The 17,886-nt window shown below is 48.4% G+C and overlaps 1 protein-coding gene across 4 annotated transcripts in view; it reads left to right on the top strand.

The window, feature by feature from the left end:
* Window positions 1–81: 81 nt before the first annotated feature.
* Window positions 82–17,886, top strand: part of scube1 (signal peptide, CUB domain, EGF-like 1) — a 52,843-nt gene continuing 35,038 nt past the window's right edge. For 2 of the 4 annotated variants that reach the window (XM_011613123.2, XM_011613122.2), the window contains exons 1-4: window positions 82–266; window positions 1,159–1,281; window positions 9,015–9,140; window positions 14,563–14,697. In XM_011613123.2, coding sequence (XP_011611425.1) covers window positions 176–266; window positions 1,159–1,281; window positions 9,015–9,140; window positions 14,563–14,697 — 475 coding nt within the window. In that variant the 5' untranslated portion in view covers window positions 82–175. The remainder of the gene's footprint in view (window positions 267–1,158; window positions 1,282–9,014; window positions 9,141–14,562; window positions 14,698–17,886) is intronic. The other 2 variants (XM_003972614.3, XM_011613124.2) reach the window with 1 other exon arrangement.

Below are 17,886 nucleotides of genomic sequence, written 5' to 3'. Positions count from 1 at the left end.
ACCGCTGGTTCACTGAAAGCGGTCCTCCTCCTCCTCCTCCTCCTCTCCTCTCCTCTCCTCTCCACACACACACACACACACACACACACACACACACACACACACACACACACACACACACACAGAGCTCTCAGAGCCCTCAGAAAGCCCCGCCGGATCCCGTCTGTCTGTCAGCATGGGGACCACTTGCTGTTTTTCTCTGGACGTTTGTTTGTTTCTTCTGCTTATAAATAGTTGCAGGCTTATGGGGACCACCGGACCTGCAGGTAAGACCCCCCCCCTTTCTGTCTGTCTGCCCTAATTGTCCACCTTTTCACGCACTTTTTGCGGGAAGCTCTTACCGGCTTCAAACGATGGCAGCAGGAATAAAACCGTGCGTGTGACCATAGAAAGCGCATCAAACCTGTCTCAACTGACAGCCTCTCTTTACGTAATAACATGTATGTAACGCCAGCACGCGTGCAGCTGCGAGATTTTACCTCTTGATGTTTGCGCGCACCGCTGAGCTGCGGATGGATCCTGTGACACACAAGTCACATTTGCGCAACACTGTCATGAGCGTTTCATGTTTTTACGCACTAGATTTGGGAATTTCGCAAGCGGAAAAGTCTCGAGCGAAACTTCATTTGACATCGCCGCTCCGCTGCCCCCCCCCCCCCCCCCCCCCCCCCCCCCCACTCCAGTAACTACTGCGCGGGGGGGGGGCGTGCAGATAATCCGGTGTAGCTGGACCACCTTGACTCTAGCCCTGAGGAAGCTGAGGCGGCGGAGGCTAGGTGTATGTGTGTGGGTGTGTGTGTGTGTGTGAGGAGGGTGACATGGGCCACCAGTGTCCCAGGAAAAAGAGGATGGATGAATGGATGGATGGATGAATGGAGGGATGGATGGATGATGGGTGGATAGATGGATGAATGGCAAGAGGGATGGGTGGCAAGAGGGATGAATGGATGGATGGATGATAGTTGGAGGGAGGGAGGGATGGCAAGAGGGATGGATGGATGACGGATTGATGGCTGGATGGATGATGGATGGATGACGGATGGCTGGATGGATGGCTGGATGGTGACAGATGGATGCATAGATGGATGATGGATGGACGGATGGACAGCAGGAGAGATGATGGATGTCGTGGTCTCACCGCTCTGTCCTGTCCCACAGACGTGGACGAGTGTTCAGAGGGGTCGGACGACTGCCACATCGATGCTCTCTGCCAGAACACACTCAAGTCCTTCAACTGCATTTGCAAACCAGGTTATAAAGGAGACGGGAAACAATGTGAAGGTAAGTGATCTTCTGGGCTCCTCATCCAGCCTGAAGCAGCTCCTGACCCTGATCAGGTGAATCCTGACCTGGGTGGGGGGTGATGGCAGTCGGTCAGGGTTCCTTTCATGTTTCAGCCTTATGCTGCGTGCAACACAGAAGAACACAGAAGAACTGAAACAGCTATGAACTTTAGCTCTTCCATGTCTCCCGATCTCTGGTGGGACGGTCCCTGGTTGTCCCTGACCAGGCCCAGTTGGGACAGGGAGGCCAGGGTTGAAGCAAACTCACAACAAGATTAAATGAAATCCTGATCCAGAGGGCTCCAGATCCGCAGACATCCCCATCCAACCCGGCGGAACTGGGGAGGAACTACAGAACCTGCCCAGCTCCAGCTGTGACGAGCTGCTGGAGCCTGAAGCCCTGAAGACAGAAGATAGGAGGCTGGGACAGATGTTATAGCTGCTTCAGCTGTTGCCTCAATGCCCTCAACACTGAAGCTCAGCCTGGAAAACACTCAAAATACATCTAACCTAGTTACTGAACTGCTGCTAACGGATCAGATTTAGAGATAACACACACACACTCACACTCACAGAAACACACTCACACACAGTCTCACTCAGACTCACAAACACGCACACCATCATCATCATCTTCACAATCATCATCACCACCACCACCATCATCTTCACCATCACCACCATCATCATCACCACAATCATCATCATCACTGCCATCATCCTCATCACCATCACTATTACCACAATCATCAACATCACCATCACCACAATCATCATCATCACTGCCATCATCATCACCGTCATCATCATCACCACCATCATCACCATCATCATCACCACCATCATCATCTTCGCAATCATGACCACCATCATCTTCACCATCACCACCATCATCATTACCACTATCATCATCATCACCACAATCACCATCATCATCATCACCACAATTATCATCAACTTCACCATCATCATCACCACAATCATCATCAACTTCACCATCATCATCACCACAATCATCATCATCACTGCCCTCATCCTCATCACCATCACTATTACCACCATCATTATTACCACAATCATCAACATCACCATCACCATCACCACAATCATCATCATCATCATCATCATCATCACCACAATCATTATCATCATCACCATTATCATCATAAATCATAACATACTCAGTGATCTGAGATTGATGGTGCAGCTTGTTGGTGCTCAGTGATCAGGTCCAGCGGTTCAGTGTAAATGTGTTCTGTACGTTAAAGGTCAACAAATGATTGGACAGATGTTAGATGTTAATTACAGTTGATAAACTGGGGCCAGTTTGGTTCTCCAGGAACTCTTTGTCTCACAGCCTGAACTAAAAATCTGTGTGATAAATTCACTCTTTTCCACGTTAATGGTTCTGCAGACAGGTCTGCCTGGCTGATCCTGATTTCCTACATTTACCAGAATGCTTCTTTCACCTGGGAATGTGCTGGAACCCTCTTCCAGACGTGGCTTCTCCTTCTGAGTGCACTGAGAGCGAACATTTTCAGGTTTCACCTTTATCTTGAATATTGAGTTGACTTTCTGACTCCGTTTTACTGCCTTCAACCTTTTTCGTTTCTGAGTGGAGGAATTTTCCCCTTAAATCCAGAAATCACTGACACTTTGCATGTTTATTCAGCTGCATGTACTCAAACTTGCACGCTCACATGCACTCACAGTCACAAAGTTAGATAGGGTTGTGGTGCAATACGCGTGGTACAGCTTTGAATTCCATGAACTTTAATCAGATAAGAAAATAAAGAGAAAAAGTTTTTACATTATTCCAGCAGGATGTTCTTTTAGTCTAGACGTTGCCTCGAGCTTCTTCCCAACACCATAACTTCTGACTTGATTGGCTGAGAGGATCCAGAGGAGAGGAGAGAGAGAGATTTGTAAAATCTTAAGCTCCATGAAGGACACATGAGATGAATGATGGATGGATGGATGAATGAATGATGGATAGATGGATGGATGGATGAAGGATTGATGGATGGACAGATTAATGAAGGATGGATGGATGATGGTTGGATGGATGGGTGGATGATGATGGATGGATGGATAGATGATGATGGATGGATGGTGGCTAATGATGGATGGATGGTGGCTGATGATGATAGATGGATGGATAAAGGATGGATGATGGATAGATGGATGGATGAATGTATGGATATTGGATGATGGATGGATGGATGGATGATGGATGACGGAGGTGTACCACGTACCCAGCAACCGTTGCCACTGTAGTAAAGTGTGTAAACTGCTGTAATATCCTCCTCATGTCCCTCCGAGGGTCAGGTCAGAGCGTTCACGTCTCTCTCCTTCTCTCCCTCCGACTCTCTGGGTGTTGTGTGCGTCTTCCTGTCCTCAATGATGAGATGAGGACAAATGACAGGTACTTCATACGGAGACAGCTGGTGGACGTGTGTTGACCTCTGACCTTGGTGATTAGATATGTGTGCAGTAATTGGCTGGCTGTGTTCTCCATCAACAGTCATTATGAGCCAGGCTGCCTGCAGCAGCATTAGTACTGCTGTTTCTGGAAGGATGTGGAAGCAGCAGAGGGCATGGTGCTCGCCAGTGTTCACCATTGCTCACCAGTGTTCACCATTGCTCACCAGTGTTCACCAATGTTTCCCAGTGTCCACCAGTGTTTCCCAGTGTCCACCAGTGTTTCCCAGTGCTCACCAGTGTCCGACAGTGTTCACCAGTGCTCAACAGTGTCCACCAGTGTTCACCAGTGCTTACCAGTGCTCACCAGTGCTGACCAGTGTTCACCAGTGCTCAGTGTCCACCAGTGTCTTCTTTAATTCACCCTTTTATAAATTCTGAGTAAATCTTAAATCCTGGTGATTAGATTTTGTCAGCAGGCTTTTGTCCCATCTCCTAACTGTGTCCTACTTCGTCCCCAGTTGTGGACAGTCAATTTCTTGGACAGGGTTCTGTGAGATGAGGCCTCCACATCTGCAGTGCTCCACATGCAGCTGGATGGCTGCTTTAAAAGGGCTGGACTGGGTTCTGGGCAGAGGCGCCCATAAACGTCCGGCCCTTCAAGCAGCGGGAGCAATAAGGTTGAGATCATGTTGGACGCTGGAATCGTCTCTGAGTTTTGGTCATGTGATGTCAGTGATCTTAGCCTCCAGCTAAGCCTACTGCTGGACCTGTTCCCTGGCCCAAAACGGTCAACAATGAACAATCTAAAGGCCTATTTGGTTTACAAAGGTTTAATTAGTGCACGCTGGTTTGACCTGGTCTCCAGTATGGAAGAGAAGAGCAACCTTCTTTGGAGATCTTTCTTTTTTTCATGAAACCTACTGCAGCTTAGGCTTAGCAACAGAGATTTATGCCGGTTCAGATGTGGTTCAAATGCAGCCAAAGAAAGCAAAAGAGTGAAAAGCTTCAACTTTTACAGACATAACAAATGTTTCCCTTCATTAGAACACACCCAAGAGCTGGGACGGTCATATTATTGTGAGCCCTGCTGGGGGCTGGACCTGCAAACCACTGGCTCTGAACTGGTTCCTGCCATGGTTCTGAGCTGGTTCTTACCTGGTTCTGTCTTGGTTTTTTCCTGGTTCTGGTTGACAGCTCCTGGTCCTGGAGCTGCTCCATCAGTGTCCTCAGAGGAAACGGGATCTTTCTGAGCTGCCCTCTCTGTTAACCCTACACTGATGCTGTTGGCCCGTTGGGGAAAAATGTGAACTTTGTCCTGTCAGATGAAGATGTGGGAGGAAGAGTGCGTCAGTCTGTCCCGCATTACTGGACGTGGGTTATCCCCATGTTTATACAAAGATGGAGGAGGCCCGTCGATGAGCCATTGTGCTCTTGTTTATCAAGCCGGGAGCTGCAGCTGGAATGAAACCTCCACTGTGGATTGGTCGGACTGTGCTGGGCAGAAGATCCCATCCACTTCTGGAGCTTCCTGCCTGTCCCAACCCAGGGACCTGGCAGCATTTAGAATCACCTGCTGAGTAAGGATCAGCTGTTGTTCAGACTCACCCTCTCTGACAGTTCACCTGTCTGCCTGAAGGGAGCTGTGATGTTGTCACAGCTCAGTGGAATCCTTTTACCATTGGGCGGCCTGACTCTTGGACACTGGACTGCTCTTCGGGTTGGGTTGAACAATTGGAAGTAAAAACAATCAAGACAAAAACCCATCATGCCGTGGTTGGTGTCCTCTACATGATGATCAATAACTCCAGAACCACATTCCAGTAGTATGAAAGTTCCTCACACAGCGCAGCAGCCCTGACCTTGCCGGAGGAGGTCAGCCCAGTTTAAACCTACCGGGGGGGGGTGTTTTTGTCATCTGTGTCCGCTGCAGACAAGTTTAGCACCTTCCAAATTTAGCACCTAGGCAGAGAGGGATTGGAGACCCTACGCAGGCCAGGGAAACCTGGGAGTGGCTTTCCCACTTTGCTTTGTATTGTGTCCTTACTTATACAGCTTTGGCCGAAAACAATCTAAAATGGTTTGCTATAAGTTTATAATAAACAAAGACGCTAGTCACATAACCTCATCTAGACCTATTTGAGTTGCATGGCAAATGGATGACGTGGCACATTTTTCTTACTGCTCACTTGTTTCCCAACTGATCTTTTTGTGAGTGATGTCCAAACGAGTTCGGGTTGGATTTCTGGAGGTCGGGCCTGTATGTCTGGGCTTCAGTCACCATTCCGAACATTCTTAAACGATATTTCCTCTCAGTCATGTCTCGAAAGGGTTTATTTGTTCAGCAATATGCTTCAGTTGGGGGTCAAACCAACAGTTTCCCAGCAGACGAGTCCACGGCTAAACATCAGAAACATCAGTGGGTTCCATGTTTGGGTCGAACAAACCTCGAATCCTGAATAACTTGAGTTGATTTGAAACAGAATCATTTGGTTGCCAGCTGTGTCTTCATCATCAGAACAATGGCCCCCTCCCCCGAGGGACAAGCACCTGACCTGTTTTATAGAGACACAGCTTCTCCTGGGAGGAACCAATGGGAGATGTGCCAGAAAATTACTGGGTCACTTTGTCTGCGGTCTGAACCTCAGTCTTCTGGCATTGGAACCTTTCAGGCCCACGGGCCCAGGTTTGATCCCCGACCTTATCCGCCACCTGATGGACACACATGTTCATCTGTACAGAGGTGACTCCGGTCACTCGTTCCATGAAGTTTCATGGACAGAATCTAAATGCAGCATCATGTCAGTTGTGAAAACATTGTGGTTGAAAAATGTTCATCTGGACCTTCAGGGAGAAGCTGGAGACATCTGATGAAGAACATCTCAGGTCCATCAGGTGCATCTCAGAAGCAGCTTGGCCACTAGGTGGCATTAATATTTAGAGCTATATTTCCATTAGTCCTCTCATGGACCTGTCCATTGATCCGGAGATGAGACCATTTCTGGGTAGTGCTCCTCCAGGTCCGTCTCCTGCCATGAGGTCTTTACTAATGTCATTAGGAGGATCAGATTTCATTTTCATTTCCATTTTCTGTTTTGTAATGCAGTAAATGACCAGGTTTCATCAAGTGCCTTCAGAGGGTGGGGTCAGAGAACCAGGCAGCCGTCTCCTGGACTCTCCTAATTTACTTGATGAGCCGTGGAGCATAAACAGCTTCTCATCATGAGAAAATGTGTCCAACCAACAGCCAAAACTGTCAACGTGCTGCTGACAGATGTCAACAACAGCTCAGGGCCAGGAAGTAACCCTAACCAGCTGAGGCCAGACGCATCTGTCACAGACACCCCAATACACTGAGTGATCCTCATGGTTCTCTGCTTCCTGAGAAGCTCTGAACAATAATAGCAGGCAGACAGGCAGGCAGCTAGATAGAGAGACAGACAGGCAGGCAGACAAATAGACAGACAGGCAGGCAGGCAGACAGGCAGAGAGACAGACCTCAGAAGTGTCAGTGACTGTCTTATGGCTAAAGGCAGATTAGCTGCGCTAAGCTAGCACATGACTCTTAACTAAACACTTGGTGATTTAATGGCTTCCTCATGTTTGACTACTGAAATAGTAGCAGCTCTTCTGTTTTAAGTCCTGTTGAAAATCTCCCGCATCACCCCCACAGACCGATGCATGATGAAGTCCAGCGGGACACGGCGCTATGCTATCATCAGTGCTAGCATCAATGCTAGCATAGCAGCATTCTCTGTTGTCAGTCTGGCGCACAAGTCAGCCACTTCCTGCCGTTTTTGTCATGACTGTGTGTATTTCCCTCCCCACTGTGTCCCGGGGGGCCATGGATTATCATCCCAAGTAGCCCCCGTCCAGGAGCAGCCAGACACCCAGCTGGCTCTTTTTATCAGCTTTAAACAGCAGCGTTGCAGCGCACCCCAGCACGAACCACCTGAGTGGACCACAGTGGTTGGCACCCCCTCAACTGCTGCCTTTAATCCCCCATCAGCCCCTGGATCTGACCTGTCTGTATCCCTGACATGACAAGCAGAACATGGAGGAGGGGCTCCGGCAGGCTAAGCCGGGTCATCTGAGCTGGCGCTACAGCAAAGTGTCCCATCCCGCTTCCCCCAAACACTCGCCTGCCCCAGCTCACCCTAATTGGTTGCAAATGCTCTTAGGACAAGACAGGGACGAGCATTTGGGCCTGTGCTCGTGCTAGGTGAGGTCGTCACAATGACTGTTGCAGTGTGGATTCTTTGAAACAGCAACCCTCATGCCTCGCTTTTATCGGCGGGATCCGAGAAAAAGCGTGGGCCGGTTGTCATTGAATGCGGCCTTGATTTTCCTCTTCCAACTGCTGTCTCTCACGCGAGCGTCTCCTGTTTACATTCATGAGTTTTGGACTCTTCAAAGCCACGATAACGACGATCATCAGGCCAAATGTGTTAATCAACTGCGGGGGAGTGTTTGTGTTAGGACTGTTTGTGGGATTGCACAAGTCCACAAGTAAGGAACTGGGGCTCTTCTGAGCTCTCCCTGGTGTGCTCGGGAGTCGCTGCATCTTTCCGCCGTGTGAGTGTTAACGTGCAGCTCTGGTTTCTGTTCTGCTAGCAGAAATCAAACCTGGCAACCGGAGCCGCTGATGGGCATCTGAAAGTATTCAACAAACGCTTGCTGGGACGATAATGCCAGTGGACGGCTTTTCCAGACCTTTTGGTGCTGCTGTTGCATCAGAAACGTCAAATATTCTCTCCTGCGTCGAAGCTCAAACCAGAAGAAGAATATTAGAGCCATTTTCTTCATTCACATATGAATAAAAAAAGAAAACTATAAGATTGGTTTAGCGACCTTTAGCTCTGGACATATGCCATTTTCCCATGTCTTTATTTCTCATTCATTAACATCCTTCCCTGATTAGCATCAGGCCGTTACTATAGCAACAAGAAGGCGGACGAGTCTTTCTGGATGACTGGACAACAGCGAGAGACAGTTGCTGTTGTCGTCGCTGGCTTGATTTCATAAGCTTGTTATCTGTCCTCATGACCACTGCTCTTCCTCCCCCTCCTCTTCCAACCAAAGCTGAGGAGGAGGAGGAGCCTGCCATTCTCCCAGAGAGAATAAGGGGACAGAAATGTGCTTTTTCTTTAGTTCACTTTAAAATGATCCTATATTTGTGAGGTATTGTGGGCGTCTGGGTGGACGTATAGCCCAGTACACGTCTGTCCATAAATAGAACATGTGTTAGGGTGGGATGGAAGCCCCCAGGTCCAGTCTAGACTAACCAATGGCAGCTTTGCTCTCTTTCAGACATGGATGAATGCGAGAACGACTACAATGGCGGATGTGTCCATGAATGCATCAACATCCCTGGAAACTACAGGTGTACCTGCTACGATGGCTTCATGCTGGCCCACGATGGACACAACTGTTTGGGTAAGACCTGCCAGAGCCGGGCGCTGAAGCGCTTTAACAGGCCGAAATGCTGGGATGTTCCAGTGGATGTGTCATGTCTGTCCCTATACTTCACAACCCCTCTGGCTCTAGCTGCCAGAGTCCTTCTCTCATCATTTGGAGAGCACCCTCCAGTTTTGCTCTTTTTCTCTCCGCCCTGTTGGGAACTAGCTTGGCCTCCGTGTTCCCTCACAGATTCCTGGCAGCGCTCTATTATTGACAGAGCCGGTCCATTTAGCCTTCCACCTGCTGTTGAACGCAGACCTAGCTTATTTATCCCTGTTTTAGAATGTTCTCCTTCTTCCATGGCTGAATTTTCTGTCTTTGATCCTGTTGATCAGCTTTGCTGGAGGCATTTTTGCCGTTATTTTCATCTCCTTCCTCCCTCGTTGGGATGGGTAAAGTGGGAGCTGGTGAGCTAATGGCAGCAGCCAGCTGCACTGAGGAGCTGTTGAGATGTGGAACGACGTTCCGACAGCTGATATAAAACAGAGCTGAAGACGTGCTGCCATCCAAATTCAGCTTTTCCTCCAGCCACAAACTATTTGAAACAAAAGTACTGTTTAAAATCTACGTGTGTGCTGAGCTTCCAAATGGCCTCCAGCCTCTCCTGCTTGAGTCATGTTTGGCCACACTAACCAAGATACATTTTACAGAAGTCGGAGTGTCATTAGGCAGAACGCTGATGAAAACAACATTTCTTAGCACCAGAGTTCCAGAGTGCTCTCAGCCAAATGTCTCAGTCTTCCAGGTTTGGTTTGGCAAATCAGCAAAACAACCTGTCAACTTTGAGGAGTGGGAGTTGTCTGTATCCGGTGCCTCCTGGTGCAGCTCGTTCGCAGAGTGCACAGCCCCTCATCAGCACACTCAGCCATAGCACGCTAATTAAAAGGGAAATGTGCTCATTGTCTCTTCATCGCGATGGCGAGCCCAGTGCGCGTAACCACGGCGCGCTTGGCCGCTTTTAGCTGGTAACACTTTGTAGTCAAACCCAGCGGGACCGAAACAAACAGCACTTTTCTCTCAATGACAGGAAAAAGCTTTTAAAAAGGTTAGAGGTTTTGGTCTCTGTGTAACGATGGCCCACATGTGTGGCTTCAGCGCGTGTAGAACTAGCTTCCAACGGCGGAGGGGAGTAACGATGAAACAGCAGGAGAAGGACGCACTTTAGGGCAGAGTATCATATTCAGGCAGTGGAAAATAGTGGTGTCATTCTCACCTGGGGTTTTTGTTCCAGAAGACGGACCGAACTCAACAACCAGCGGCTGGAGCTCCTCTGAGTTCAGTCTGTCACAAACCCAACTGGTTCCTATGATGCTGGTGGGCGTTCGCACGCTTGCTGGTGCGGCTTATTCAAACGTTAGCAGCTGTCATCACCTGCTCTTTACGGGGAAACCGGCCCACATCGACGTTGAGTCGGAGCTTTTACTGGACGTTGAGTGGCTGAGGCTAAGCCCTAATGAATGGCTGCAATTAAAAAAGGGTGACTGAGTTCAAACAAGGCAGTAAAGCGTGAAATTGGATCTGTGGGATCGCAGTCAAAGTCAGCACAGCCTTGCTAGCCTTCCTCTACTCCTCCTGGATATGTTTCCCAGCTCTCTCCTTCTGCCATGGGATTGCCACGAAGGTGAATTTCCAAACAAACGATGAACCTCTGTTGTCCCTCTGCCTCCCTTCCGTTTGTCACTTTGGTTCTTCTCGTCCTCTTCTGGGGCGCTGCTGGAGGAGTCATCTTCCCCAAGTGATGGTGTGTCGGACCTGAACAGTGATGGAGAAGCTTGTGGAGATGCTTAACAGAGGACCCTCAGGACCCTTGGCCCTTATGCCTCAACTGGCTCTATTTAGACCTGCCTGATCATGTCAGATTCAGCAGCACATTCACCAACTTTAGAGGACAATCGTGTCCTGTGAGGCCTGGTTACCAAATAAATGCATGTTGAGGACGGAGGACATGTGGGCTTATTAGCAAACACATAACCTGGAGTCTCGTCCCATGACCTGGGGTCTCGTCCCATGACCCGGGGTCTCGTCCCATGACCTGGACTCCCGTCCCATAGAGGATCGATACACACTTGTGCAGGGTTCAGCGTGCTGCCAGCCCTGCACGGCCTGAAGTTGCTCCCTGAACCTTTGAGTCTAAACTCCTGGAGGAGACAAAAGTTGGTCTTTGGCCACGGGGCCTAAACAGCAGCACAAAACCTTGTTTTTTCATCAAAGTTGACAGATTCTGAATCCATCTGTGAAAAAACAATAAAGGACTTGTGGGTTTTAATAATTGTGAAGCCTTCAGTCTGGTGGTTTTCTGAATCCAGCTTGACAAACAGCTCTTTGGGAACCTAAACAAACACAAAACAGGAAATGTCTCACATCATCTCCCAGAAGCACCGTGTCAACAAGTCATGGCACTAATTGATGAAAGACTGCCTAATTGTCCTGTGATTAACGAGTGGTTGCACTCGCTTCCTTCCGTCCTTTTGATTCTCACTTTATTTATTTGCTTTTGGGAGGACACAGCTGGGCCCAATGTGACCGTCTGGCATTTTCCCCTCAGTTCATTTTCTGTTGGATGCGTCTCTGATGTTGCATGAGGACTTCTGAGAGTTAGCAGCACAGCAAGGAGTCCAGAGGGTGGGTGAGGGTGGCACAACCATCCGCTCCAGATCCACATCAGGATTTACTCATTCCAGAACTAGAATCTTCTATTCTCAAAGGTCAGCCAGAGCACAGTTCCAACCGGGAGAAGGAGCACAGGAAGGAGAAGCTGTGCGCTCCCCAGCGGCCCCTGTCTCTGAGGCAGGGTACTGCCGTCCTCACAGGCACTTAAGGAGAACAGCAACGGGCCAATCACACCCCTCAACCTCTGAGGCGAGACACGGTGAGACGCTGCCTCTCTTCCAAGTATTTGAACAGAAAATAGGCAAAGTCCACAATTTCGACCCTCAAAAGAATTATTTGGCATCATATGGAAACGGAGGTGAGTGGAACTGTCAATATTTGTTCTTTTTTTGTGATTCATCCTTAACAAGAAGCCTTACGTGGCTTGATCGTGGTTTATAGAGTCTGAAACCAGCCTTTCCAGCCCGTGTCCTAAAGGCCATCTAGATATCTGTCTGATTTCTGGGTGTTACTCTGCTGCGCCATTGCGGCGCCGTCGCCAGGCTGCTAACATGCCTCAGGTTCTACTCCGATATTCCAGTAATGAATACAGGTTTAGCCTGCTGTGATGCTTGTGTTCCTCACTGGTTCCTTTGCTAAACATCCCATAACTGTAATTTACTTCACATCTGGCAGGATATCAATGCAACCCTTGCGACACCAGTCAGAAAGCCCCTGACTTGAATCAGTAGATGTGCTCACTGTCCCACCTTGGCCTCTGATGTGGCAAGAACATCCTCATTTGGTGTAATCACGCATGTTTACACATGCACCATCACACACGCACAACAAAAAGGCTGTGGTTGAAACTTGATGAGCTATATTTATACAAGTATGCTGGCAGGGAACAATGCAGCTTCTTCTCCCATGTGTCTTCCTCCTGCTTCAGCCTGAAAATGAATCCTATCAATCATTTCTGCCATCTCTGAAAGTCAGGAGTACACAAAGACCTGCGCTGTTCTGTGAAGCGGAATGTGTTTGAGCTTGAACTCTGGTGAATCAATGACGTTACGGTAGAGCTTGGCTGGAAAGCCAGCCTGGGTAGAGACAGGCCAACAACCTACGCTGCTGCTGCTAGTTTGAGACCACCAACAGAGCCAGCCACAGAGAGCTAGCATGCTGCTCAACATCATGGGGGCTGCGTACCTGTTGATTCACCTGTGCTGACTTTTAAAGAGCTCCTCGGCCCTCAGCTAAAATCCATGGTTGCTGAGTTGGACCTAACCTGGTGGGCCGACTGTTCATAGGACCTTACTGGATAATTCCCACCCGCCACCATGATCATCATACCCAAAACACCTGAAGAACGGCCGCTGTCCCGTTGACCTGGCATCCAGAACAATGAGAATCTCTTGTTCTTCCTCCTGCTGTTCATCATGCCTCTACAGCTCCTGGACCCACCAGGCACCTTTGCAAGACTTCTTTTCATGAACTTTAGTTCTGCTTTCAGAAAAAAACCCTGAATCGTGATCTGCACCACCCGAACATCCCATCCTGTCTGATCCAGCTCAGCTCAACTTTCTCAGCTTTCTCATACTTTACAAATATACAGCGAGATAATATTTGACACCCAATAACCTAGTGGGCACCTAGTGGGCAACATTATACCTTAGGGCAAGAAGGTTCAGGCCTTCTACGAGGAGGTCCTTCCTGTGTCTGTGAGGGTTTTCTCAGGATACTTTGGTGAAAGTCTTGAGCTGTAGCCAAATGCTTAGGCCCCCTTCAGATGTTTTGGCTCCCTTCTGGGACACGAGGTGGGGGAGACCTGGCATCAGCGTGTCTCCTAACTCATCTTTAATCGTCTCTAATCGGGGCGCTATCAGCATGTCGTCATGGCCGTTGCTGAAGCAACACCCTTAAGTCAGGCACCATGACTGGTTCTTTTCTTTGGTCAGTGTGAGTCTATATTCCAAAGTGCAAATCAAGCAAGGCCAATGCAGGGTCAGGGTATAATATCTGGTGGACGTGTGGTTTCTGCAGACAGCCTGAAAAGCATCAATCTCGGAACATCTTTGAGCTAATTTACCTCTTTGTGCTGCAGATGATTGTTGTAACATGTGAAATAGCAGTTTTGATTGGCCAAGACCATCAGAGTGATCAAGTATTCAGTGTGGTTGTGTCATGGCAGTATTTGAAGTATGCAGTAATGGATTTAGTCATGGCAGGATTTTCACTGAGTCTTTGGCAACATAGCCACTCTTTTGTCTCATTGAGTTTACGTAACCCGTCTCTTCTGACTGATGGTCGACCTCGCCACCACAGACCGAACACTTCAGCACCTCACAGGCTGAACGCTGCCATCCCAGGCAAGCGTGTACGTGCACAAACGCGCAGGCACGGTTAACTTCAGTCCCGTCAAAATGCCCTGCTGGAAATTTACTGCCCCTTCTGTGGCACAGAGGGGCCCTTTAAACTCTTACGCACCCATGTGAACACACACTGGAGGTGCCGCTCGTCAGACCTTTAACCACTTAGTGGCAGCAGTTTGATTCAGCCACACACAGATCCTGGATCAGGCGCCTGTCCGCTGTCTGCCCCCTCCTGCTGTGCCCCTGTGTGTGTGTGTGTGTGTGTGTGTGTGTGTGTGTGTGTGTGTGTGTGTGTGTGTGTGTGTGTGTGCTTACATACACATTCCTGACAGCAGTGTCATCAGTCTCATTAGATGTTTCCCTGAGCTCCACAGACATGTTGGCCCCGAAGCCTACATTTCTACCTTGCTACCACTGCTTCTGTGTCTCCATCCTAATAGATGTGGACGAGTGTAAGGACAACAACGGAGGCTGCCAGCAGGTCTGTGTCAACACCATGGGGAGCTACGAATGTCAGTGCACCGACGGTTTCTTCCTGAGTGACAACCAGCATACCTGCATCCACCGCTCTGACGGTAGGACTGACCACCCACAACATTTTTGTTCAGTGGTGTCAAAGTATAATGTGCTTGGAAGTTAGTAAAAAAATTTTGGGGAGGTGATGAAAGTTAATAGGTGCTGATTGCTCAACACAGGAAAACTCATTGTAATGTTTGAGATGCTTTGAATTCTGAGCAGAATATCTCCCTCTAGTTTATGCTAGCTGCTGTCCAGGTCCCGCTGCTTTTCCTTGACTTTGAAGTTACAATCAGCTGGTCTAAATCTGGACATGAGGTTTCTTCTGAAGGCCCGTTACAGGGGGAGCATCCCCACCACTGCCACCGGTGGGGTCCCCCTCCACCTCTGGGTGCCGCGCCTCAACCGTTGCCACATTTTCTCCCAGATTTTCCCACCAATGTACACATTTACACAAAGGATCCACAGCATGTTTCATGAGTCTGATTGCAATATTCTGATTACAATAATCTGATTGCAATATTCCGATTACAATAATCTGATTACAATAATCTGATCACAATAATCTGATTACAATACAATACAATCGAATGTGTTGAACATTTCAGTCATCACAGAAGGCAGATAGGTAGTCGAGACAAACACCAGTGTCGGCAAATTTTAGCTTCATGTGTGACAGGAAGTAAATAGCAAACAGCTGGAAACCTCTGATGTGTTCAGAAGACAAGACTTGACATCTAAAGTCTTCGGAGGAGACACATGAAGACACACACATTGAATGAAACCTAAAATCCAGTTTTTGGCATATTTGGCTGAAAATATGCCAAGCAGCGTTTGAACATAAGAGTGATGATGATGGTGAAAAGGACCCATGTGCTGTGGTGCTGTTCACCTCTGGTTGAAGGGGGAGAAAACTGCTTATCACTTCATCTTAATCCATACCTGTTGTTTTTTATCCAATTCCATTTTTAATTGAATGCTTCTTGGTAGCTTCCAAAGGCTTTCTAAGCTCTGAGGAAGCTGTGGTGGAGTTGGAGCTGTGATGCACAATTTAAGATTAGGGTTTACGAGACTATGGTTCCTGGTAGCAGAGGTCTCCTACCAGAGCAGGTAGGTAAGGGCTGCAGTCTCCTGGGGTTTGTCTTAGGTCGGGAGACAGCCTTTGTAAATGTGGGTCCAGGCAGCAATGAAAATTGACCCCATCACGTGGTGGCTGGAATCATCTTCGCAGATCGGATCCAACACGTGTTCGGCCCATTTTCATGAGTGTAACAGGAAATTAGTGAGGACTAAGAAACAATCATGCAAAATAATAACATGTTATTTTAATGGGTGTAATGGTTGAACATGAAACTTATTAGTGTTATTATTGTTTTTAGAGGGTTAGTGTTTTTGCTATTTCTAAACTAGTTTGAAACTATAACCCTTACGCTAAATGATCCCCTGACAGCTTTCAAAAACCTAATTTATATTTGGAAAAGATAGTTTTTGTTGATCCCTGCTTTTTCTCGCCAGTGACTTGAGCTTCTGGAAGAGTGTGCGGATGTTCAGAGGATCCTCTGTGGAGTCGGGTACAGGAAGAGACCAAACATGCAGAAATAGAAGCATATTTGCTTGGTTGAAGCCCCTAAACCGACCTGTGAATATACGTCCATATACCTACTTCCTCCTTTACTCAAGGCGTGAGTCAAATCTCACAGGAGAAGAAAATAATTACACAGCTGTCTCATCACTGCTGCTGCCACACAGACTGCTTATTGTCTCTTCTGGAGTAAGATGTCTTCAGCTCTCTATGTTGGTGACACGCAGCTGTACCACAGATTCTCACAAACCTTCATTCTTCCTCCCCCTCCTCCTCTTCCTCCTCTTCATCCATTCTCTAACATTGTCTAATGCAACTGTGACAAATGGCAGGTTCTCCTCATTGGTGCTAAAAGGAACACTAGGGCTAGCTTTTATCGCTAGGGACAATTCTCCACTTTCCTGAAGTCTCGTTGCTAGTCTTCCTCCACTTCCCCTGGGGCTTCAGGTCAAATGAGAAGTTCGAGCATTTCCATGAGTAACCACTGTCATCCAGAGGTTTGCAAGCTCATCAATGACTGATTGCTACAGACAAGCTGAATGCTAACGGTGAAACAAATACCCTGTTGGACCACCGTGCCCCCAAGTTAGGGCTTGTCATGTGTGCCTCCTACTGCTCTGAGACATGTTTGCAGTTGTTCCCGGAGTGCCCGCCCCCCCATCCCGAACCTCACTTCCAGGTCTAGCAGTCCTCAATGAGATGTTTGTGTCCTCTCCCAGGAATAGCAGCAGTGGTGTCCAACAGCAATCTCCCTCAGCTAGTGCTTTTCCTTCCTGCTGCTTTCTTCAGGACACCTCTAAGGAACCAAAAACATTCATTGCACCAGGCAGCTGTCACTCAGGTGATCGCTCCCATAGCCTTTACATTACATTTACATTTTAGTCATTTACAGACACATTTGTCCAAAGCGTCTTTAAGTGAGAGACACAATCAAGCCACTATACAACTGAGACCAACGTGAATAAAATACTAGCAAACAGGCCTGAACTACCTGCTCTGACTTCCAACTACCAGAGCAGAGCTGTGGAGAGGGAGAAAGGAGTAGATGACAAGGAGAAGAGTAGTGATCAGCTGTGTCTTCAAGAGCTTTCTGAAGGTAGAGAGGGGCCCTCCTGCTCTGACACGGCTCTGGAGGTCGGTCCACCATCGGGAAACAAGGGATGAGAAGAGTCTGGATCTCTATGTCTGAACAGACAGCAGCAGATGAGGGGTTGATGGGCTCCAACAAGACGGGGAGGGACCAGATCCAGCTGCTGCTCTGTGGGTCAGCAGGAGGGACCTGGACCTAATGTGGGCAGCTCCAGGTAGCTACTGGAGCTCCATCAGCTGTGGGGTGACGTGGGCCTGCTTAGGTTGGTCGAGGAGCAGATGCACCACCACATTCTGGACCATCTGGAGCAGCCTCACCAGGCATCTGTGCCCCCGATAGATCATAAATAGCTCGCCAGGGCTTGGTCCAGCAGCTGGGGGGGCATGTTAGGTTAGGAACAGCCTGATTATTATGCTATTGAATATGGCAAAGCAGCACGACCAGGAGACCGAGGCTACATGATCAGAAAAAGTCAAGATGCTCATCAATCGTAACTCCAAGATTTCACCAGCCTTGGTAGGAGCAAGAGATGAGGTGCCAGTGCTGACGTGATGGTGTGATGAATGGATTTGCTAG

Source organism: Takifugu rubripes, chromosome 18 (assembly GCF_901000725.2).
Source record: "Takifugu rubripes chromosome 18, fTakRub1.2, whole genome shotgun sequence".
Classification (NCBI taxonomy): Eukaryota; Metazoa; Chordata; class Actinopteri; order Tetraodontiformes; family Tetraodontidae; genus Takifugu; species Takifugu rubripes.
Note: the sequence above shows the minus strand (reverse complement) of the source record. Positions and strands in the feature narration are given on the sequence as shown.